The sequence below is a fragment of the Danio aesculapii genome, chromosome 20, assembly GCF_903798145.1.
Source record: "Danio aesculapii chromosome 20, fDanAes4.1, whole genome shotgun sequence".
In the NCBI taxonomy this organism is placed as follows: Eukaryota; Metazoa; Chordata; class Actinopteri; order Cypriniformes; family Danionidae; genus Danio; species Danio aesculapii.
Window position 1 is genome coordinate 27,201,811 of NC_079454.1, and position 24,034 is coordinate 27,225,844.

The window sequence follows — 24,034 nt, forward strand, 5'->3', positions numbered from 1 at the left end:
TATACTGAACATCACATCCCTGTGTTTTTATGAGCACAGTTTAGTTCAGTGAGGGCAGCTGTGGCTTTATTAGCCAAGGTTATTTTCCTCTGCAAAGCTGCAGTTTTCTCCCACATGACCTCATTACCCGAGACTGGCCCGTCTCAGTGTGTTTGAGAAAAAATGACAGTTAGAGATAGAGAGAGAGGGAGAGAGAGAGAGATGCAGGAGGGGGAGGCTCCACAGGCCGAACCAAAATCTGTAAGGCGAGCTCCCATCCTCCCCTCTCAGCCTCTCGCTCGCGCCCAGTTCTTTTGTTTGCCCATAAAGCAGCTTCAGGATTGGAGGAAAGAGAGGAAGTGAGGGGAAGGAAGGAAAACAGGAGGGGGTTTATTTCCTGTTCTTTGTGTGTGCATGAGTGTGAGTTGGCCAGTTTGGGGGAGGGACTGTGCATCCGCTGTCGTCTCCCCGCCCACTCGCTCCAGTTGGCTGAGCTCTGTGCCAATCATGTTCGCCGTTGCCCGAAGGCTTGGCTTAGTAGTCTTTTCCTACAGTGTTCTGATTGGCTGTGAGCTTGAAATGCCTTTGACTGAGCCATTCCTCTCGCCTGTGCTGTTTTTCTACTGCAAACAGACAGAGAGGGAGAATTTCTCAGCTCAGTTCGCCGGTGCCGCTCTCTGCATTAACCCCCTTTTCAACTATGGGACTTAATCCAGGATGTGTATGTTTGGATTCAGTGGGATAATAAAGTAATGTGTCGTTGTGACAGGAACTGGCCCTGAAGATAAAAGGCTACCAGGAGCAGATCTCAGCCTTGAACTCCAAGTGCAAGATGCTGACTGTGAAAGCCAAGCACGCTACTATGCTGCTGACGGTCAGCGAGGTGGACGGCCTCTCCGACGGGTTAGAGGAGCTGGAGGATGAGGAGGACGAGATGCCCAAACATCCACCAACACACCCCTCTGTTGTCATGGTGAGTGATTTACACATGGGGCGGAGGGTGCTGTTTTCCTTTCACTGTCAGATGAGCATCCCATGGGTCTCTTGTTTCTCCCACAGGCTTGTTTGCGCCTCTGCATTGTGTATCTCTTGTTGTTTGTTGGTGAGAGAGGAAACAGGATGAGGGTGTTAGTTAGCCTTGACTTTGTCAACATTAGCTGGTCCATACGGTTACCCAGTGTTACATCAGGGCCGGATTCCACATTAACCGCCAGCAGTTGAGCTCGCGCTCCAGCTGTGTTCACGCTCAGGCTTAAAGGGGTGTAGCTTTGCAGTAGTTCAGCAGTCATTGTATCTGGATCTAAATTTAGCCTAATGTTGGAGTGCTCAGATTACTTCAGTTCATGCACGCGAGCACAATTCATTATCGTATGCTAGCATATTGTGTTTTACAGTGAGTCTGTGCACATCCTCTGCTTCATTTCCTGACTGCTTCATTCCTTTACTGTGATGAGAGGTCTGTAAAGGGCTTAGTCATGGATACTCTTAACAAATGTGGTGTGTCTGTAATGCTGTGGTGCTGCTTTGCAGGGCTTTTCTGCTTGAATCATGAATTCCTGACAGACTTGTAGGGTTGAACTCTGCCAAAGATTTGGGGTTGAGAAATGATAATTATATTATTCATTCATTCAGCGGAATGAACCGCCAACTTATCCAGCATACGTTTTCCGCAGCGGATACCCTTGGGAAACATCCATACACACTCTTTCACACACATACACTATGAACAATTTAGCTCACCCAATTCACCTGTACTGCATGTCGTTGGGCTTGTGGGGTAAACCGTAGCACCCGGAGGAAACCCACGCCAACACGGGGAGAACATGTGATGTATTCATTCATTCATTTTCTTTTTGGCTTAGTCCCTTTATTAAGCAGAGGTTACCAAAGCGGAATGAACCACCAATATTATTTTATAAAATATTTATTTTTCAAATAAATGTGCTTTTGACCTTTCTGTTCATCAACGTATCCTTAAAAATGTAATAAACACTTTATGAAGCCTGTATTTATACTTTACGGTCAGAATATTCGTAATTACAATGCATGCATTATTAACAACATTATACTGTGTTGTATCATCTCGTATGTATAGTAATAACAACATTAATAGCACATAATTTATTTCCACTTAGGCTATAATGGATCATGTTAGCCATATTCAATGTCTTCTGGTTTCATACCTTGAAATTGTTTTCATAAGATCTGAACAGTATCATACTACATATTATGGACTTGCTTTGCTATTATTGCACTGACTACTTTTACTGCATAAAAAGCTTCATCAGGATGTCCGTGGAGTCTTAAAAAGTATTAAAGTTGATCAATCAATGTAGAGAAATTTAAGGCCTTTAAATTTGCAAGGTATCAAATTTTATATCGTATTTAATTATGCATTGTAAGGTTGTATGCTAAAATTTGGCTGAATTAAATCTGCGAATATCAGGATGTCGTGTAGTTTATGAAATCAATAATATCTTGCTGCTTTGTTTATTGCTGTAACCAAGGCAACACCATTATTTCTGCAGTTCTATAGGCACCAACCTGCTGAATTAGCTAGATTTAATAGATTTTTATTCGGTATATGAATAATGGTTTAGTTTTGGATTATTTTCTTACATTAAAATTTAGTAATGATACTGTAAGTTAAAATCTCGCCAGTGTTTCTGGTTGAAACCTAAAGTGGTTATAAGGTCTTAAAATGAATGGAAAGAGTCTTAAAAAAGGTCTTAAAAGGTATTGAATTTCACTCTCTGATTCCTGTTTATAATGTACTCAAGAAATGCGATGGTCACAATCTAATTGCTTATTAGCTTGCGTATTGATTGTTTATTAGCTCTCAGTAAAGCCTTATCTTTCATTCATTCATTCATTTTCTTTTCGGCGTAGTCTCTTTATTAATCTGAGGTCGCCACAGTGGAATGAACCGCCAACTTATCCAGTGCATGTTTTACGCAGCAGATGCCCTTCAAGCTGCAACCCATCTCTGGGAAACATCCATCCACACTCATTCACACTCATACACTATGGACAATTTAGCCTACCCAATTCACCTGTACAGCATGGACTGTGGGGGAAACCGGAGCACCCGGAGGAAACCCATGTGGAATGAATGCGGGGGGGGGAGAACATGCAAACTCCATACAGAAACGCCAACTGACCCAGCCAAAGCTCGAACCAGCGACCTTCTTGCTGTGAGGCGACAGCACTACCTACTGCGCCACCACCTTGCCAAGCCTTATCCTGCGTGACCAATTTATACATTACATTCCTTAACCCCATATCTTAACTTAATCACTTAACAACTACTTTACAAACTGATAATAAATAGTACATTAGTTTATTAAGGCAAATATTCACAGCTAATATCAAATATGTGTTTCCCATTCTAAGTTCACAAGTTGTTGTTTTAAACAGGAAAAATAATTGTGAAATGGTTATAAAACTTTATAGTTGCACGAGTTTTTGTGCTTTATAAAACACTATACCTGCAAACTTCATAGAAAGCCTTTTTTTTAAAAATCTTACAAAACCCTATGCTTCTTTGCCAACTCTCTAATATTCATCCTTTGGTTTATTTTCTTCTTCCTTGGGTGCCGGGGTCCTGTTTCACTGTTTGTTTGTCTTTCTTTCTCTTTCCTCCTCTGGCTCTTTGGCTGTTGAATGCTCAGATGACGGCAGGCCGTTGTCACACTCTCCTCTCCCCGGTCACAGAGGAGTCTGGTGAAGAGGGCACCAACAGCGAGGTCTCCTCTCCACCCGCCTGCAGATCACCCTCACCTGGGCCTAACGCTGACTCCTCTCAGGTACCCATGGCTCTATCCTTGCTAGCACCTGCCAAACTTATCACATATAATCAATTTATCCCAAATCAGCTGCTAACTCACTTTAACTCAGTTTAAACTTAACCCACCAATTTCGCCAAGTTTTTGAATTGGATCTGAATGTTAGTCAGTCAATGTATGGTCATGGAAAACCTAGATATGTTTGAGAATTTCAATTTGCCTTTTGTTTCCTAAAAATATAAAGGTGTTAAATGTTATATATGTGAATGTCCAGGTACAGTTATAAGTCATCTGTAGGCTTATGTCCTCTGTGACATTTTAATGCTTTCAAAACATTCCACTGCTCATGTGTGCTTTCCAACTACCATTACCTAGGAGCATTAAATTAAGACATGATGTGAACCCAGGCATGGACTATAATATCTGCTTGTCAAACCAATACTTGACATGAGAATTTAGCAGTTATTGTTTTTTTTTCTATTTATCACTTCATGCTGCTAGTGGCACCGAAGTTATACGCTCCATATTTAAGATTTACAAAAAAATTACATTAATCTTAAAGGGTACCTAAATGTATTCTAATTGGGCTACAGATGTTATTTAGTAATGAGCAGTAGGTGCTTTTTGGTTTACTTTTTCATTTTATTCATATTAACCATACAAAGCACTAGATACTGTACATTATTACTGCTTAATATGCAGATCTGACATCAGACTTGATTTCTTTCCCAGCTGTTTACATTCACAGACAAAAAACTGACAGCGTTTATGAGAACTTGTGTCTTTGATATAAACGTGTGTGTGTGTGTGTGTGTGTGTGTGCGTGCGTGCGTGCGTGCGTCTGTGCCTGTGCGTGTGTGCGTGTGTGCGTGCGTGTGTGTGTGTGTGTTTGACAGTTGTAATAAGACAGTAAGTTTAACACTCATGCAACATATGCCATCTGACAGCTGACTTCTGTGGGTGCCTTTTAGAGGTTTGCACCCAGAAAATATGATTTAGAGAGTTTAAAATGGCAAGACTTTAAAACACATGCAGAAAATAGACTTGAGATGTCATGTCAGCACAACAAACATGAAAAGTCTAAGCATATATTTTGTCTCGAGAGTATCCGAGACTCTACATTTTTAAAATGCTCATTTGAATTTTAAGAGATGCATATGAAAACTATTTTTGTTTGCCTTCAAACATGTACAACTTACCTTACTTGGAATTCTAAACGATCTGTGGGATATTTTGAGATGACACTTTACAGACACATTCTGGATACACCAAAGTCTTATTTTACATGTTGTAGGAAGAGATGTAATACTTTTAAATTCATAGAATTTTCTAATTAATTATAGTATGTAATATGTACATTATTGTTCAACAGTTTTGGATTGCAATAAAAAGTTATAGTATAAAAATTGTTTACAATTGGAAACAACTGTTTTTTAATGTTAATTTATTTTAACAATGTCTGTGGTGTCAAAACAAGCATTTCAGCATTATTAATACCGTTTTATTGTCACGTGATCCTTCAAAAGCATAGCTGATGTGCTGCTCATAAAATGTAGCTTAATCCTTCTCCACTGAAATAAAAAAGTAAAATCATTTGAAATGCATAAATCATAAATGCATAAAAACTGAAAAGGTGAAATCATTGGAAAATGTGGTTTGAATGTGTTGCCTTTCTCCCGAAGAGTGAGAAAAAAATGACTTAATCTCTTGGCTTTCTTTTGTAATGTTAACATATACATACATTAGCCATGCAATGAGCTGTTGTTGACACAGGTTTGAACGTGGTCTGCAGGGAGTGACAACAATGTGTTTGTTCGCACAGATTCTTTGTGGTCAAGTATCTGGAGAAAACATGGTTAACAGTGTGGCATGACATTTGGCTTAATCATATTACTGGGTGCAAGTGCAACCTCTGAAAAAATGCAGACACAAACACACATCGGTAGTGCTACTGATTTGTTGTAATTTTGAAGGATCGGAACAGTTTATTATTTATGTACTGTATGCATGCACGCACTCTTAGACACTCTCAATGACAGGATGTAATGTTTTTGTAGGGTTCAGGACGAGCTCCTTTAAGTAGAGCTCCATTACAGGAGCTTTATGACCCTTCCATGGAGTCGGCGGCCTCAGCTAACCTGGATGACCTACAGCGCTCATGGGAGACTCTGAAGAATGTGGTAAATATGATCTATAGATGCGTCTCAGATTACAAAATCCAGATATTAGGAATGTTAAAGTGTATATTATGTAAATAATATTAAGCTTACGCTATTGTTACAACTATAGAAACTGTTCAGATGTTTAAATACAAGACACTTGTTGGTTTTTTCCTCAAATGCTTTTTCCCCTCAAATGTTTCCTACAAGTCTCATCCTTATTTTTTTTATTATTTATTTGACTGTAAAATAACTGAAATCTTAAGCATGGTGACAGAAATTTAATACAGTTAAAACCTGGAACTACTTTAGCTGTGCATTTATCTGAAAATAAATTCACACCTTAGAATGTTCATCAGCCAATCAGAATCAAGCATCCAGCAGCCCTGTAGTACAAGCCATTTTAAAGGTTCCTTATTTTGTTTTGAAGGTGTCCTACAACAGGTTTACATGCATTTAGGGTCAGAAATACTTATCTACATTGCAGTATCAGCTCTTTTCTTAAAGCGTCTGAAATGGTTTATTCAAGGATCTGTTCAAATTCTCAACTTTCTGAAAGTCTTCTATACTCTGATTGGTTAATGGTCCAATCTGTAGTGATTGGTCAGCAAATTACAGTGTTTGTCAGAAACCAGTTGACAATTATCATATCTGAAGTTAAGCTCGAGATGCTTCCTCGGAATTATGGTAACATTAACAGTAACAAAAGCATTGGTTTTACAGTATCAATTCAAAAGACAGTTCTCATTCATTGGAAATGCATGCAAAATGGATTTACCCTATGCAGCATAGACAACACTTCTCGAAGACTTTTTGAAATGTCAACAGGACAAACCAAACTCAGTTGCAACTACTAATCTTAAGGTATTTGAGGGTCAAATGAGACATTGTGTGTGGGAAAGCATAGGCTGGCATTACACAAGCTTAGATACCTACATAGGAATTACTGATGTGTGGTCTGGCATATTTTTGTACAGATCAGCGAGAAGCAGAAGAGCCTGTATGAAGCACTGGAGAGGCAGCAGCACTATCAGGAGACCCTGCAGTCCATTTCCACAAAGATGGAGTCCATTGAGACTGCACTAAACGAAGGCTTAGAGCCAAGCAAGAGTCCTGAGAGCCAGATGGCCGCCCACCAGGTGAGAAAAACAGTGGATCGGATGAAGCAAGATGATCACACTAAAGCTAGATCACATAAAAACTCTAGCCTACTGCTGGGTTAGCAATATGAGCCACAAGACTGGGTTACTCAACATTGCCAACTTCTCCTGTGTCTAAAACTAATCTCTTACTTAGAAGTATCTTCCTTACCATTGCATTTAGAGTTAAAGGAAAACAGCTTTATAATGACTCAAGAATTCAAATTGTAAAGCTGATTGTTGGTTGTTCCTCAGGCTCTGATGGATGAGATCCTAATGCTCCAGGATGAGATCAGTGCACTGCAAGCCTGCTTCTCCCAGGAGCTGCAGTTGGATGAGGACAGTTTGGAGGCAGATTCTGGAGACCAGCTGGCCCTGCAGTCAACGCTCACTGTCCTGGGAGAGCGCATGGCCACTATCCACATGAAGGCCTCCGGAAAGCGCCAACTTCTGGAGGTGAGAGGGGATAATTTAGAGGAAGTAATAGAATGGGGGGACAATGATTTTTCAAGGGTGTTCTGGTTATTTTACATGTTTGAAATTTAAAATGGTACAGTGGTCATTTCAAATTGTCATCTGTGTCCTAGTGATTATTTTAGTCTTTTAACTATCAGCACCACTTATTTCGTAAAACCTCTAATTACAGATTATAAACCAAATGACAGACAAGCCTAGACAAATTCCCAGGCAGGAATAGGGACTTACCACACAAACTGTCAGTGGGCAGGTTTTCACACTTATTTTGTTTCGATGGCATAACTGTGAGTTTTGCCTTCTCTAAAATTGGGATTAGAAAGGTTCAACTACTTTATGCTTAAAATATATTTGTTTTATTTTATAAGCCCCATTTTTATTATATAAAATATGCTGCATCTTATATTCCAAACCTGCCTACTTAAAGGGATAGTTCACCGAAAAATAAAAAATTCTGTTACCAGTTACTCACCCTTCACTTGCTCATTTGTTTGAGTTTTTTTCTTCTGTTAATAATATTTTGAAAAATGCTGGTTGCTGGGACCCATTGACTTTCATTGTATTTTTTCCCTAAAATATTTTTTCCCTCTGCAATACTAGCATTCTTCCAAATATCTTCTTTTGTGATTAACAGGTTTTAACACCACAGAAATAAAATGAACACCACGTTTATTTTTGGGTGAACTGTCCCTTTAATGCAGTTAACATCAAACAGGCAAAACACGTACGACATGTTTCCACATTTGATTTGATGAGTGAGAAAGACACAAAAGTATTTGTATAGCGCATTTCCCACACACTGCTCTATTCAGCATCACTTTAAATACAGTTGTTTAAGCTTGACGGTAGTAATCAATGTTGCTGATAGCACGTATGTGACCATAACTATTGTTTGTTTTATACTTTCAATGCTTATACAATATTTTCATTCCTGTTTATTTTCCAAATACTATTAGCTTTGTGAAGTTTATTTATGAACTAATTTTGAGAGGATCACATGCTTATGATTGAGTGCATTAGCTAATACATGATCCTCCAATCAGATGATTCCTAAGTCACCATAAATAACCACAGTCTTCATTTCACAACCATCTACGTCTGGAAGAAAACCCCCGTACTCCCCTTCTCCTCCCCCTTTTATCTTGATTGGGCAGCACAGTGACCCTGTGGTTAGCATCGTTGCTCCGCAGCAAGAACACAACTGGCTCTGGTCCTCACCGGCCGGTTGGCGTTTCTGAGTATGCATGTTATTCCCGTGTCAGTGTGGGATTCCCCTGGGCTCTCCAGGTTCCTCCCACTGACCAAAGACATGCGTCATATGTAAACCGACTAGTGCCGAGTTCAGACTGCAGTTCAGCCCTGATTTTGACTTGCCGACAGGTTTTGAGAAATTGCCAACAAATACCTGAAATCACAGGCAAATCGGTGCTCATTCACGTGAGAAATCATCACACAGTGTGAACTATCAAAGAGGCAATCTAAAAGAATAGCCGATGAGTCGCCGATGCCCGTGAGATATGTGGCATGGTTAATATCTAGAGCTGTCGGTGATTCAAATCATGCCGTGTGAAATGAGGTTTGACTGAAAATAACATCGCGATTACCTACAGCCAATGAGAGAGCAACATCCACTAGTGTGGGCATCTGCAGGCCAGCAGGAGGTTTGGTGAGAAGTTAAAAGCACTCATTTTCAGTTTATTTGAACCCAAGAAATGGAGGAAAAACTAGTGTAAATTTGGCAGGAACACCCGGGTCTGTTTGACGTGTCATGTGAGCAATATCAGATATCAATAAAAGAAACAAGTTTGAGAGAAATTGCTAATTCCCTTCAAACCCAGGTGAGCAAATATGTACATTTTCTACCCCGTTAAAGGCTTCTTTCTCATTATGTAGTCAATAACAAAAGATATACTGTGTGTTTTTGGTTGTGAGACATAGTTTGGACGAAGTTGTTGGCGATTCTTTCTATTGTAAAGTCATGCTGCTTGAAATCCCCTGTCGCCGATCCATCTTGCAGTGTAAACAAAGCAGCGACAAAACGCTAGCCTAGATAGTAATGTAGTGTGAAAACATCCGTGACACGATTACTTTGGAAATCATGCAGTCTGAACTTGGCATAAGCCTAATGGGCACCTTAATAGTCTAGCTCCCAGCATCAGTACAGTATTTTTCCTTCTTAAAGCAGTTCTGCTTAAGCCATATCAGCGGGGGAGTTTTTCAGATCTACCTAAGCTCAATCTCCTCTCCTGCCCTGTGAACAGGAGGAAACCCTGGACTCGAGGATTCCTTGAGCTCAAGGCTCTCTCCTGGAACAGCATGCCAAACAAGCTTATTATAAATCATCATTTAAGTGTGAACTCTTGAAAAAGAATTGGTTGGGGAATGAGTAAAAGTAAAAATTTGGTTTGTTAATGTTTACTGACAGTATCCTATTTTTTTATGTCTTTTTAATACAATTGTAACATGGGATTTACCAATCTTACCAGTCTTCACCAGACTTAACAAGGCTATGTTGATCTCACACAATTATGACTTAAACTGACACAAAAAAAGGTGACACTGATCAGAATTTTTTGGGAGCAAGCAAGATTTTTGACATCCATTGAAAGAGTCACTTTCTAATGTGAAAGATTTGGTAGAACAGTAGCTCTTTCAACCTAAATTGTATAAATAAAGCAGCTTCAATATGTTTAATATCCACAAGGTAATAATACAAAGAGATGTTGTACAGGTGCAAATGTTAATGTGTAAACAGATAACTGATACAGTATCAGGCATGTCTAAAGTAAATGTAAACAGATGAAATAACAGATAATCACACTTTAAAAAGTAAAACGTGAGTACAAGGTAAAAGAGAATTCAGCTTGAAAGGATATAAGCTTAATGTGTTGTGTTCTTTGTCCCACAGGAGCGACTGAATGAGCAGTTAGAAGAACAGAGGCAGGAGCAAGCACTGCAGCGATACCACAGTGAAGCAGAGGAGCTGGACAACTGGCTGCTCAGCACACGAGCCACACTGAGCTCCACCTTACAACCACACCCACAGGACATGGACATGGAGGAGCAGCTCATCGACTGCCAGGTAAGACACCTGGGAAGTACAAGAAGGAAATTTATGGCAAATTTTTATTTTATTTTATTTTATTGTATTTTATTTTATTTTTACATTAATTTTCTTTTATTTTTATTTTATTTATTTATTTTATTTTTTATTTTATTTATTATTATTTTTGTATTTTATTTTATTTAATTTTTTTATTTTATTTATTTATAATTTTTTGTATTTTATTTTATTTATTTATTATTATTATTATTTTTTTTGTATTTTATTTTAATTATTTTTTTTTTTTTTTGTATTTTATTCTATTTTATTTGCTAAATGTTTTCATAGATAATGGATACCTTTTAAAATGCATAGATTTTGACATGAAGAGTCAGTTGAGTAGATTCTGGTGGCTGGTCAGGTCATGGAGTCACTAGAGTGGGCCGCACTAAATCAGATTAGCCGTGTGGGTTTTGTCCTGTTCTGTTGGTCATTAGGATTAGGGGCTTCTCCTTCCCTGCAGTCATGGGACGTCCCACAGTGCATGTCTGCATTTCTTCAAAGAGACACATAGAAACAGACATGCACACGTGTGTCTTTTGTGTTTTGATTGGAGGACTGCAGGGATCAAGTTAACCTTTAACCTGAATGTTGGACTCTAATGAGAAGTCAGGGTGGCCATGACCTTTATCTTGCTGCTGTTAATGTTTGCTCATTCCTCACCAGTGAATGCCACAGACTGTCTACACTATTAACCAGCTTTCAGTTCAAGCTCAACACGCCTGATGTTTTGCATTATTTCTTGATTTTATCTCAGATGTGCTCTAACTTCTATGGATTAGTGTGCATGTAGTATAGTCAAGATCTGGATGTCTGAACACTTGGTTAAGCAGCTTAAGAGGATTATCAGTTACCGCGTACCATCTCCTGTTTACAGATTTTATTCACACACCTCCTGTTGTGTTTATCCAAAATCCATTTAGAGAATTAAAGGTTTTTAACTTTACTATCAGAAAATGTAGCACTTAAAAGAGAACACAGGTCTCTGAATTTGATAAACCCATTTTATTTTATTTTTATTTTATTTATTTATTTTTTTAAGTGAATTTAATTTTTACCCTCAACTTTGTAATTTTTATTTTATTTTATTTTATTACAGTGAAATAAATTTTTTCCCTCAACTTCGTAATTTTTGTTTTATTTTATTTTATTTTATTTTATTTTATTTTATTTTATTTTATTTTATTTTATTTTATTTTATTACAGTGAATTAAATTTTTATCCACAACTTTGTTATTTTCTTTTATTTTATTTTTTAAATTGTTTACATTTTTAAAATTTTTATTTTATTTTATTTTATTTTTATTTTATTTTATTACAGTAAATTTTATTTATTTATTTTTTTAAGTGAATTTAATTTTTACCCTCAACTTTGTAATTTTTATTTTATTTTATTTTATTACAGTGAAATAAATTTTTTCCCTCAACTTCGTAATTTTTGTTTTATTTTATTTTATTTTATTTTATTTTATTTTATTTTATTTTATTTTATTTTATTTTATTTTATTTTATTTTATTTTATTTTATTTTATTTTATTTTATTTTATTACAGTGAATTAAATTTTTATCCACAACTTTGTTATTTTCTTTTATTTTATTTTTTAAATTGTTTCATTTTTTAAATTTTTATTTTATTTTATTTTATTTTATTTTATTACAGTAAATAAAATTTTTATCCACAACTTTGTAATTTTATTTTATTTTATTTTATTTTATTTTATTTTATTTTATTTTATTTTATTTTATTTTATTTTATTTTATTTTATTTTATTTTGAATTAAATTTTTACCTACAACATTATCTTGGTTAACTCATCGGGTACTCTTGTTGTTTGTGTTTACAATAATACCACTTAAAACACAACTTAGACTTAAACCACATAGTTTTGAATCAAACAACTCAATAAGGATAGGTTAACCAAGCCCAAATCCTAATTACAGTAATTTTACGTTTGACTAACTGTCATTTAAAATGGTTTAATTCAATATTAATAGTAATGTTTTGCTCCTGCTCTAGAACATGTTATTGGAGATCGAGCAGAAGGTGTTGTGTCTGTCTGAGCTGTCCGTGCACAGTGAGAGTTTGCTGTTGGAGGGCAAGGCTGGCACACGGGGTGATGCCGAGCAGCTCTCCCTCAAACTACACAGCCTCAAATCCAGCCTGCTGGAGCTACAGCGCATCCTCCAAGACAAACAGACACACATCCAGGTGAGAGACACAACAAAGAAGCATTCAATGATAGAAGAGCTGCACTATTCTTAATTCGTTCTCAACTATAAGATCAATTGGAGGTCACTGGGATCCTTTTGCACACACACACACAGAGCTAAAAACATTAAAGAGCACATCCTCGCTTCAATGGATGCTTTGTGAAGCGCAGTGTGGAAGAATGGCCAGCGCTGTTCATTGTTGTGGAAGATGTTCCACTGCACTCCAGCAACATCCATCTCAAACAAAGGCCTTTTAACAAATAGTGGGGGCATGTCTGGAATTTTCCCCAGCTCTTTTAAATTAGACATGTTGGTGACATGTAAAAGCCTGATGCAAGCTGATTTGGGTCCATCTCCTATTGTCAGTCATGACTGACCTTTAAAGAGGTCATGAACTTTTTTTAAACTGTTTTCTAAGGGCAGTGTGAGCTGCTTTCCATTAATGTAAACTTCTGCACGTACAGTGTGTGTGACAGCCTACGTCCTTCATAGATGAACATTACTGTGATTTATGATAAAAATGCATAACTGCTTAGTCATGTCAAACAGTCAAAGCAGTAGTTACGCACGGTTGTGTTGTACAACATATACTGTACAGTGGTCCCTCACCATAAGCGTTTCAACTTTTGCAGCCTCGCAGTTTCGCTCATTTTTTTTTACAGCGCATTGTGTTCTGCGTCCTGATTGGTGCATTGTGTTCTGCGTTCTGATTGGCGCATTGATTTCTGCGTCCTGATTGGCACATTGTGTTCTGCATCCTGATTGGCTGTAGACCACTGTCAAGCAATCTCCTCCGTGCCGTGTCTCCTGTACAGTACAGAATGCATTCAGTTTGCCAAATTTACATAAATCTTTGATCGCTAGCAGTGTGACTCTGAAGTGCTGTACCTTGTTTGTTCTCCCCAACAAGCTCCACAATGTCGATGAAACATTCTGCACGGACAAAGGCACCTGCGGTAGCACCCAAAAGGCAAAGGAAGATGCTAACCATCACACAAAAAGTTGGACTTCTGAATATGCTAAAGGAAGGTAGAAGTTACGCGGCTGTAGGATGCCATTGTTGAATAAATGAATCTTCAGTTCATTACATTCGATTTCACAGCCTTAAAACAACTAAAATAATTTAAAAATAAAGCTGACTACTTTGTGGATTTCGCCAATTGCGGGTTATTTTCAGAACGTAACACTCGCGATTAACGAGGGACCACTGTATATTGACATCAAATTGTGCTGAATCTGCAGTAAAATGAGGTGAACAATTTTTTTTTTAAAAATAAGCTTTTATCAACACTCTATAAAATGAAAATGAATCCACTCATTGACACATAAATTGATGTTAACCTTTTTTTTAATTGACATTTTCTATCTCTTTAAGGGCTCACTTCAGGAGCAGGACGACACTGAGTCAGACTCGTCTTTGTCTCAGAGCCCCAATATGATGGACTGGCTCAGTCAGGCTCGATCCACACGCAACCAGCAGCATCAGGACACAGTGCAAAGACAGAGGGTAGACAAATAAACAAATTGTGTTCAAATGAATCCATGTAATTAATCAGCTTAACTAGCGATACCTGTTTTCATACAGACATTGTTTTTAGGTAAAAATCATAAGACTTTATATAGTTGCATTTGAATGGATTATTCTGTGAGCTAGAAAATATTACATCTTCTTTTATGTAATGCAGGAATTAGAGGAGCAGCTTAGCGAACAGAAGAAGTTGCTGCAGTCTGTAGCTTCTAGAGGAGAGGAGATTCTCTCACAGAGAACAACACCTAATGGAGAAAAGTATGTCCTGACTATTTGTCCAGTTTTCACATTTACATATTTATTTTTTTACACACAGTGTAGCTTCTCTTCTAAACAACACATGCCAAAGGTACAGTAAAATATAAAAATAATGCAATATTACGGCTCACTTCACTTCACTTTACATCTTGTGCTGGATGCCTTTATTTAATACCCTAAATAAATAATGAAACCAGAATCCTCTCTTGGTTATATTTCTTAGCTAGAGTTTTGTTTAGGACCATCTATTGTAATGTTGTTCAAGGAATAATTAGATTCATACCTTACCACACAAGGTATCTTGATGGATTCTACAAATGAAGCCAATGTCCACTTCAGAGTTTTTTTTATATAAAATACCATTTTATTAATAAAATAAATCCAGTGACAAAGAAGAATAAAACAAATACACGAACAAAACAAAATCCTTTACTTTATCCTTCGTCTTTTATACAGTATTCAAGCCTTTGAATACTAGTAAGTCTTTAATGTAATAAGTTGCATAAGTTACTGCTGAAATGCTTGGGTATAACTATATTAAGATGGCTTGTAGTATATCTATATCAAGGTAGCTTGTACAGTAGTATATCTCTAAATATGTGAATCAACATTTGGACAGTTCATCAGGGTTGTCCACCAAAGTGGTATTTTTTAGCTGGCGAAGGATATCTTCTTTTGGAGGTAACGTTCCCATGCCTCTTCCAGGTTGCAATTGGTTAGAACTGTTATCTGGACCATATCCTCCTTTAGTGCCAGCAGATGGCTGACTCTCTTCAGTATGCCGTCTTTGACCTCTTCGAAATCTCTGTCGGAGGCACCTCTCTCGTCTCTTTGAACTGACACTGATGAGTGGTGCTGTGTGTAAAAGTTGAAGTTCTTTTAATTTGACAGTGTCTAAAAGATGTGAGACGTGAGCGTAACGATCATGCAAGTTCATCAACGAGTGTTTACATTGAAAGACAATGGGAAAGTAGCATACTGGAATAGAAAAGCACATTCTGTGTGAATGAGCCCCAAAAGTCTGAATAAAATGAAAATTAATCTGTTCTTTAATTAATAATGACTTGATCTTCAATTAGTGACATTTCGCTGGAAATATTTAAAACATTTTTTTATTCTTATTGGTCTGATTTATGTGTGTAGTTTATCTTATTAACTATATTTACCTTATCTGTATCATTATGTAGTTCTCCTGCAGAACATTTTGAAGTGGATGATGGCCAGTGGCCTGCCTGCATGAGCACAAAAGATCAGATGAGAGTCAGATGGGAGAACCTGAGCAAAGACCTAAAAAACAAACTACAGCTGTCACTGAACACAATGGAGCAGACGCCATGTAACACGGTACATATTTTATGACCTTCTGCAGTTTGATTAAGCTTTGTTTTTTAACATGTTATAGTTTTGAAAACAAATTTAGCATCACCATAGTTTTCTTGATCAAAACTCCTCTCAGTCGGCGCCAATAGCCTAGTGGTTAAGTGCGCCGACATATAGCACCATGGTGCTCACAGCGACCCGAGTTCGATTCCCGGCTCGAGATCCTTTGCCGACCCTTTCCCTCTCTCTGCTCCCAACTGTTTCCTGTCTATTCTCTGCACTATTCTATCCATTAAAGGTTAAATATCCCTAAAAATGTATTAATTATAAAAAAAACCTCCAAAAAGCATAAAAGCTGCCTCTGTGCTTAAAATAAATAATGATCATTCACTTCTTTAGCTTTACCAGCCAGTGTCCAGCCCTTGTGGAGTTTTCAGAGGTGAACAACTGAGCCAGGATATCCCATCACCCCGAAGTCTGTTTGAAGGATTCAGCCAAGACCTGGAAGACTTGCCTCAGGTATTACCACTGAACATGTATGTCTGCAAACATGTTAAACTCCACCAGCAATTTGTATTGTGCACCAGCTCATTTCTTTCCTCCTTACAGACAGGGGGCGCTGACAGTAAGCGGTCTCGTGATCTGGAGAAGGCTCTCTATGAGGCGGTGTCATCAGCTTCCACTTGGCTGGACAATGCTGAGAATGAGCTTGTATCTGGCCCAGTATTACTATCTGACGACTCAGAGGCTCATCTAGTCCACTTAGAGGTCAGTCATTTAGCTGGAGTCTTTTATATTCTAATACCTGAAACTTATAAAAAGATTTGGCCATTTTACATGACTCTTGGTTTTACTCCTGGAAACACAAACTAAGTGCTAATTTCAGTGTATTGTGTATTATGTGTAGTCTACAACCAAACAACAGTGTGTTTCGTACATAATCGAAACATGGCAAAGAGAATGGGACAACTGCATCAACAACAAATTATATGAAATTAACCCGAAAATAAATTAAAGACATTTAGCAAATTATAATTTCGAAACCAGGCATGATCAGACGGTCTATACCAGATGTTGAATTGGACATTCTAGGTTGACACATTCATATTTATTAAATAACGAAGAATCACCTAAATGTAATAACTGCCAGACTGGTCTCACCATCAAACATATTTTGTTGGAATGTAGAAGTTTAAATTCCATTAGACAAAATTTTTATAAGGAGAGTACTTTGATGGACATTTTTAAAAAGGTTCCACCAAGAAGAGTTTTACATTTTTTTTTATCAAAAATAGAACTGAAAAATCATATTTTACTTTGAATAAATTTTTTTGTAAATTGTATCTATTTATATTTTATATATTTGTCTAAGTAATTTTTTATTATTTTTTTATATATAATACGAATTTGTTTTTATCATGTAATATTTTAATGTATATCCATTTTGCCACGAAATAGCCATAAGTTGCTGATGTGGCAATAAATATGTAATAAATAAATAAACAAGAGTGTGTTTCCCAAAAAAAGTGAGATTGCCAACTAATGGTCTGACATCCATACTGCAGCATTTTCACTGATCTGCGTGAACTTGGGTTTTGTAGTTTGTTTAAAAATAAGAACAGAAAAAAATTTGAAGATTTTTTTATAAGATACACATTACTTGGCGCTGACTCCTGTCTGCTTTCGTCTCAGGGTTTGAATAAGGAGGTAAAGAATGTCAACGAGGAGGTTTGTAAATGTCGGGATGTGCTTGGAGGAAGAGAGCGGCTATGGGTTGAAGGTAGAGAGAGTGATGTGGTTGAGGAGGTGTTTGATGGTTTGGAGGGGAGACTGAAGCTGTTGGACACAGTGTTGGAACAGCAATGCGATGGCATGAAAGACAAGCTGCAGGAACTCACTGTTTTCCAGGTATACTTCTCTTGTGTCTGGTCATTTTTTAGTTAAAGAATTGTTATTTTCTGTCTTTTTCATTCTTTCACTTGCTCTTTATCTGTTTAGACTGAGTTAAGGCTGTTGCTGACTGCACTCAGTGATTCGAAGTATCAGCTTTTGCAGAAAATGAATGCAGCTATGGATCGGCCCGCCTCGAAACAGCTGGAGGTCAGACACACATTCAAAGTAAATGACTCCTGGTAATGCTATGTTAAAAGACTGTAAAGAACATCTATGCAAAATTCAATATTAACAGATTTTAGCCGAAGCAGAGGATAGTCTGAGGGAATTTGAACAGAAGGTTTCCGAGATGAGGAGCAGAGGAGAGACACTGCAGCCCAATCAGATCTGCACCCAAGAGCTGCTGAAACTGCAGGTACACACATCTTCTTTAGAATCAGCAGTTATAGCTGATCTATGTCCTCCCATTGACTTTGATGCTTTTGCTGACAGGATGCTTATGAAGAGCTGGTGGAGATGGTGGGCTCCAAGCGGAGTGGGCTGAACCAGAGTTTAGTTCTAAAGGCTCAGTATGAGAGAGCTTTACAAGACCTGGTGGATCTGGTTGACACTGCTCAGGACAAAATGGCTGCTGATCAAAAGATGAAAGTGGGATCAGTGATTGAGGTTCAGATCCTCCTAGACAAACACAAGGTACCACAGGCTAGTTTTGTATTTAGGGGCTATTTACAAGACAATGTTTTAGTCAAAAACAGGAAAGTTTTTTATGCATTTTGCCTGTTCGTTTTCAACATATTTATATTTTAAAAGTATTTAAAAATACAACTATTATCACTTTGTTCTAAACACTCAATATTGGAGTCATTAAGAACTGTGATATCACGTGCATGAGGGGTATGTGTGAAATACTGTATGTAGACATGCACAGTATGTGCTGACTTTTAAGGCAAGGCGGGTTAAAGATACACAACAATGGTGTATGTTGTTGCTCAAGACTTTGCTAACGTTCTTCAGCAAAGTGTGGATTTACTTAAGTATTACAACCAACAGTGGAGATGCATTATAGGCTGCGTTGCACAGCAAAATTATGCAAAAGTCCTACATAACCATTCACACTGCGGTCGCAGTGCAAAACATCAGATATGTATCAGATTTAATACCACATATGAAAGTAGCATAAAATCTGAATTGAAAAGATCACATTTAATGCGGTTTGGGCTGTTTACAGAGTCACATGTGGGCAAAAAAAAATCTGATATGGACAACACTTGCCTGCAGTGTCAAAGTAAGCCATAGCCGTATGCAAAAAGCAATTTTAAAGACACATAAGTGCAAACCACATGTTCGTCACTTTCCTACAAATACAGATTACTAACAATCTGACAGCTGTTCTTACTAGCCATTTTTGGCAGTTTTTGTGGATATGTGTAAACACAAATTGTTTTGAAATAGTTGTCATGCACGGTGAGACTTTTTGAAGTGCATTGGAAAAACTTCAATGATTGATTATATTTTGATGTTCCCTTTTAAAGAGCAGGTGTTTATGTTGTCTCTCATTCTTCTCTGCCTCCAGGAGTTTTTCCAGGGGCTAGAAACACATGTGGTCTTGACACAGGCCTTTTTCAGGCAGATCAGTGGGTTAGTGGTTCAGCGAGAGGTCCAGAGCTTAGAGGAGACTGTGGCTCAGGCACAAGCTGTACTTAAACAGGCCCACAAACGAGGAGTGGAACTGGAGGGCATCCTGGAGGTGTGTGTGTGGATTTGTGTTTAATTATAGATGATGTGCAATGCATATGATGTGAATAACTGTGCTTTGTGGCATTAGTGGTGGAGCAGGTTGGTGGGTGACTATCAGGCGCTGTACAGACAGCTGGAGACAGTGGAAAGCAGCATCCCAAGTGTAGGCCTGGTGGAGGAGACTGAGGATAGACTGAGTGATAGAATCGCTCTTTACCAGGTGAAACTATATCGTGTGTAAAGATCATTAACAATACAACACCTACTATTATGTACATTATTAAATTACTATACTGGTTCTATATTGTGTGGTTTGCAGCATCAGAAATCAAATTAACAATGCTTTGAATGGCTCAGTTCAGGAATATGAAGTAAATGTGAATTAGCAAACAGAATGTAGAATTCAAATCTGAATTTGTAATTAATATCTGCTGTCTAAATCTCACTCTCTATAGCGTCTAAAGGCCAGTCTTTCTGAGCGGCAGCAGCAGTTGTATAAGTTGTTGGAGGATGGGAAGAGGCTGGTTTTACATGTTTCCTGCTCAGAGCTGGAATCTCAGCTTACTCAGCTTGGGGACCACTGGCTCAGCACCACCACCAAGATCAACAAAGAGCTACACCGCCTGGACTCTACCCTCAAACACTGGATCAGGTCAGAACATCTGATCACTGGCTCTTTTTTTGCTCGACTAGCTAAAATGTGGTATAATTGTTTCACGTTCATTGAAATCACATGGCGTCTTCGTATTTCATTTCAGGTATCAGAGTGAATCAGCTGAGCTTAGCCAATGGCTGAGTTCAGCTCTTGACCGTCTGGAGTTCTGGAGTACTCAGTCTGTTACAGTGCCTCAAGAGCTGGAGACCGTGAGAGATCATCTTCACGCCTTCCTTGTAAGAACAGCAATTTACAATCTTTCTTTAAAATATGCTTTGGTTTTGACTTTTCATAGACACAATTTGTATATTTATTGTTTCTGAATCTGCAGGAATTCTCCAAAGAGGTAGATGCTAAGTCTTCTTTGCGAGCATCAGTTCAAAGTCAAGGAAATCAGCTGCTCCGGTTGAAGAAAGTGGACACTGCAGCACTCAGGGCAAATCTGGCCAAGGTGGACACTCAATGGGCTGATCTTCTCACTCGTATCCCTGTGGTCCAGGAGAAACTACACCAGGTATGATGTTGTGATGATGTATGTTTCTTCTTTTTCTTTCTACAACAACTATTGTAGCATGTCAAGGCGTAAGACATGCTTTTTTGAGAATTAAATGATGCAAATCATAATAAATCCCATTGCATAATTAATTAAACACTCTCTTCTTAAACATTTTGGGTCCCACTTTATATTGAGTAGCTTTACCCATTAGGCACATTAAAAAAATAAGTATAATGTACTTATTGTGTTCATATTTTATTGCACAACACTTATGATGCTATTGAGGTGGGATATGGTTAAGATAGACGGCAGATTTGGTGGTATGGGTCGGTTTAATGGTGGATTAAGATGAAAGGGATTGGTCAGCAGTGTAATTATAAATGTTATTACAAAAATAATTACATGTGTAACTCCATACATGTATATTTATATTAAGTATTCAGTACAATGTATTTTTAAGTACTGTAATGTAAAACATGTATGGACATAAAAGGTTTGTTATACCAAATTATTCATTTAAATGTAAGTGCATTGTAAATAAATCATTTAATATAACGTCAGACCAAATTTTAAATCTGAAAGAGCAATACGTTTAGCCACAAAATAGCTCATTTTACACTTCAAATCTGATGCCAAGGTTCAAGTGGCAATTCAAACTGAATCATTAATCTTATAACCAACAGCTGCAGATGGAGAAGCTGCCATCCCGCCATGCAATAACTGAGCTAATGAGCTGGATATCCCTCATGGAGAATGTTATCCAAGAGGACCAGCAAAAGATCATGGGGGCTGTGGGCTCTGAGGTTGTGCAAATGTACCTTCAAAAATACAAGGTGAGTAAAAACCTGCAACAACATGAAATAAATATTTTCTTTTCTAAGAAGCAGAAGAATGTAGTTGATTTATCTCTCTCAACAGGGTTTTCGGATTGACCTGTCTTGTAAGCAGCTGACAGTGGACTTTGTGAATCAGTCAGTTCTACAAATCAGCAGTCAGGATGTGGAGGGAAAACGCAGTGACAAAACAGACTTCGCTGAGCGTCTTGGTGCCATGAACCGCCGCTGGCAGATATTGCAGGGACTTGTTACAGAGAAGGTTGGATATAAATATTAAAAATAAAATTGAGTTCTTGAGTATTGCAATGATTAATGAAAAAAGGTGACAAATCAAATACTATGAATGAAAATTAAATGAAATTTTGCAAACCAGCTTTTCACTTAAGTTATGATCATGTAAATTGTAAAATTTGTATCAATAAAAAAGTCGATTGTGGCTTTTGGACACCATTGAGTATCATTATCTTTTATCAAGCCGGTGTCCTCTGTGTTCACAGATTCAGGTTTTGGAGGGTCTGCTTGAAAGCTGGTTGGAATATGAGAATGTGGTTCAGACCTTGAAGACCTGGTTTAACGCACAGGAAGAGAAAGTAAAAAAGAAGCACAGGATTGAGGATGTTTCCTCTGCTCAGAATGCACTGAAAGACTGTCAGGCAAGCACTGCGCCAATAAATATTACACAGACAATCCAGAAATATTTCATGTGCATTTTGTTTTGATTGATCTGACCTGTCTGTATGCTTGTGCATACCAGGAAATGGAAGTGTTGGTGAAGGAGAAAGAGAAGGAGCTGGAGAAGGCTGAAGAAAAAGGATGCTTACTAATTCAGGATAAGAAGGGGGATGCTGGCTCTTTTATAATGGCCACTCTCAAAAGCCTAAACCAGTCTTGGGCCAATCTGGATCACATGGTAAGTTTCACATAATGCATTTTGGCAAAACCTCTAGTTATTTTGTCATTTGTAATCTGCATTCTAATATGGTTAACAGATAAACAATAGTTAACATAAAATAACATTGAAAACTACATCTAAAATGTTTTAATATTAAAATGTATTAAATTTAAACACTAAGCATAGTTTTGTGTGTATACCTAGCTTACGGTAATCCCCATCAGCCTGTCTATTGTTTTTGGCATCTTCAGTAGTTTGTTGTTCTTCCATCTCATTAATTTCTTTTCCAACTGTGAAGCAATGGCCTTGTTCATCATTGGTGACCTGAGGACAAACTAAGTAGTGCAAAATCAAATGCATGTGCAAGATCAAAATGCAAGGTGTGAATCAAATTTCACGTCTTGTATGCTTCGTTTTTATTTTATTTTTTATTAGATCTCATATTCATATATATGATAATATGTGAGATTTTTATCTCACATAAAAAATGAGAAAGAACTTAAAAAGTAAGAACTTAAATAATTAGATTTCCACAAGCATCCAGCTTGATGGTCAGTCCTAATTGAGGTTTGTGTGTAATTGCAGATCGGGCAGCAGACGGTCAGTCTTCGGTCAGTGCTGGAGCAGTGGAGTCTGTATAAACAGGCATATGAGGAGATTCAGGGCTACCTGATGGAGGGGCGTTACACTATCTCTTGTCTGCGTCTTCTCACCGGCTCCCCTGAAGCTGTGCAGGTTCAAGTGGAGAATCTTGAGGTGCCAGTCTGTCACAAGCATGCATGTTATTTCATTAGCCAAGTTTGGAGTAAGAATTTCAAAAAATCACCCTGGGTTTTTGTGCCTTTAGAGTTTGCAAGATGAGCTGGAGAAACAGGAGAGCAGTTTAAGAAAGCTGGGCTCCATAACACAGCAGCTGCTTAAAGACTGTCATCAATCAGTGAGCAATTCACTTAACACAGCACTGGGGGATGTCAATCTCAGGTGAGTTCAGACTTGTCTTGCAAACTATGTAAAAGTAAGGGTGCTGCGATTTAATCTACTATCATTTGTGGTAATCTGATAATCATTTTTTTATATTTAATATGACATATTAGGTATATATACACTTAATATGCCAATCTCAGATAACCTGTTTGCTGTGGCACTGTCTCAAACTTTTTCACTGGTAAACTAATAATAATGCTGATTACAAAGTGAAGTCTAAACAAATCTAGTATAAACCAATTATTGACCAGTCTGTGTTAACAGCAACAGTTCTTCAGTTTGCAAACACAAGGTTCCTTAAGTCTGTTTTTAATCCCCCTCCGTGTTATTTCTGGCCAGAGTTGCCAGATTTGTCAAAAAAATCATACCGGCTAAGTTTTCATGTTCTATGGCAAAATGATTCACCCATGATTGAGGATTCCAGTAGGGATGTTTCTGTCAGGAGATACTGTGTATAATTTAATATTATATGTAATCACAGTCTATCTGTATCTGCAAATAGGGTTTTCAGAAATTGGCATTTACCCTAAAAATCTTCATCATTGCACCCTCAATACAAAGTGATCAAAATCAATAATCTACTGAT

General features: G+C 37.7%; 1 protein-coding gene across 1 annotated transcript in view; it reads left to right on the forward strand.

The window, feature by feature from the left end:
* syne1a (spectrin repeat containing, nuclear envelope 1a) overlaps positions 1-24,034 on the forward strand; it is a 205,965-nt gene that overhangs the window by 152,634 nt on the left and 29,297 nt on the right. The window contains exons 92-118 of the mRNA XM_056480594.1: positions 749-952; positions 3,651-3,785; positions 5,822-5,944; positions 6,901-7,062; positions 7,318-7,518; positions 10,445-10,618; positions 12,656-12,847; positions 14,225-14,356; positions 14,535-14,635; positions 15,823-15,979; positions 16,355-16,474; positions 16,565-16,723; positions 17,648-17,863; positions 17,954-18,055; positions 18,144-18,263; positions 18,341-18,541; positions 19,422-19,595; positions 19,674-19,805; positions 20,041-20,237; positions 20,344-20,476; positions 20,572-20,754; positions 21,420-21,569; positions 21,655-21,831; positions 22,070-22,225; positions 22,327-22,482; positions 23,050-23,220; positions 23,312-23,445. Of these exons, the coding sequence (XP_056336569.1) occupies positions 749-952; positions 3,651-3,785; positions 5,822-5,944; positions 6,901-7,062; positions 7,318-7,518; positions 10,445-10,618; positions 12,656-12,847; positions 14,225-14,356; positions 14,535-14,635; positions 15,823-15,979; positions 16,355-16,474; positions 16,565-16,723; positions 17,648-17,863; positions 17,954-18,055; positions 18,144-18,263; positions 18,341-18,541; positions 19,422-19,595; positions 19,674-19,805; positions 20,041-20,237; positions 20,344-20,476; positions 20,572-20,754; positions 21,420-21,569; positions 21,655-21,831; positions 22,070-22,225; positions 22,327-22,482; positions 23,050-23,220; positions 23,312-23,445 (4,262 nt within the window). The remainder of the gene's footprint in view (positions 1-748; positions 953-3,650; positions 3,786-5,821; positions 5,945-6,900; positions 7,063-7,317; positions 7,519-10,444; positions 10,619-12,655; positions 12,848-14,224; positions 14,357-14,534; positions 14,636-15,822; positions 15,980-16,354; positions 16,475-16,564; positions 16,724-17,647; positions 17,864-17,953; positions 18,056-18,143; positions 18,264-18,340; positions 18,542-19,421; positions 19,596-19,673; positions 19,806-20,040; positions 20,238-20,343; positions 20,477-20,571; positions 20,755-21,419; positions 21,570-21,654; positions 21,832-22,069; positions 22,226-22,326; positions 22,483-23,049; positions 23,221-23,311; positions 23,446-24,034) is intronic.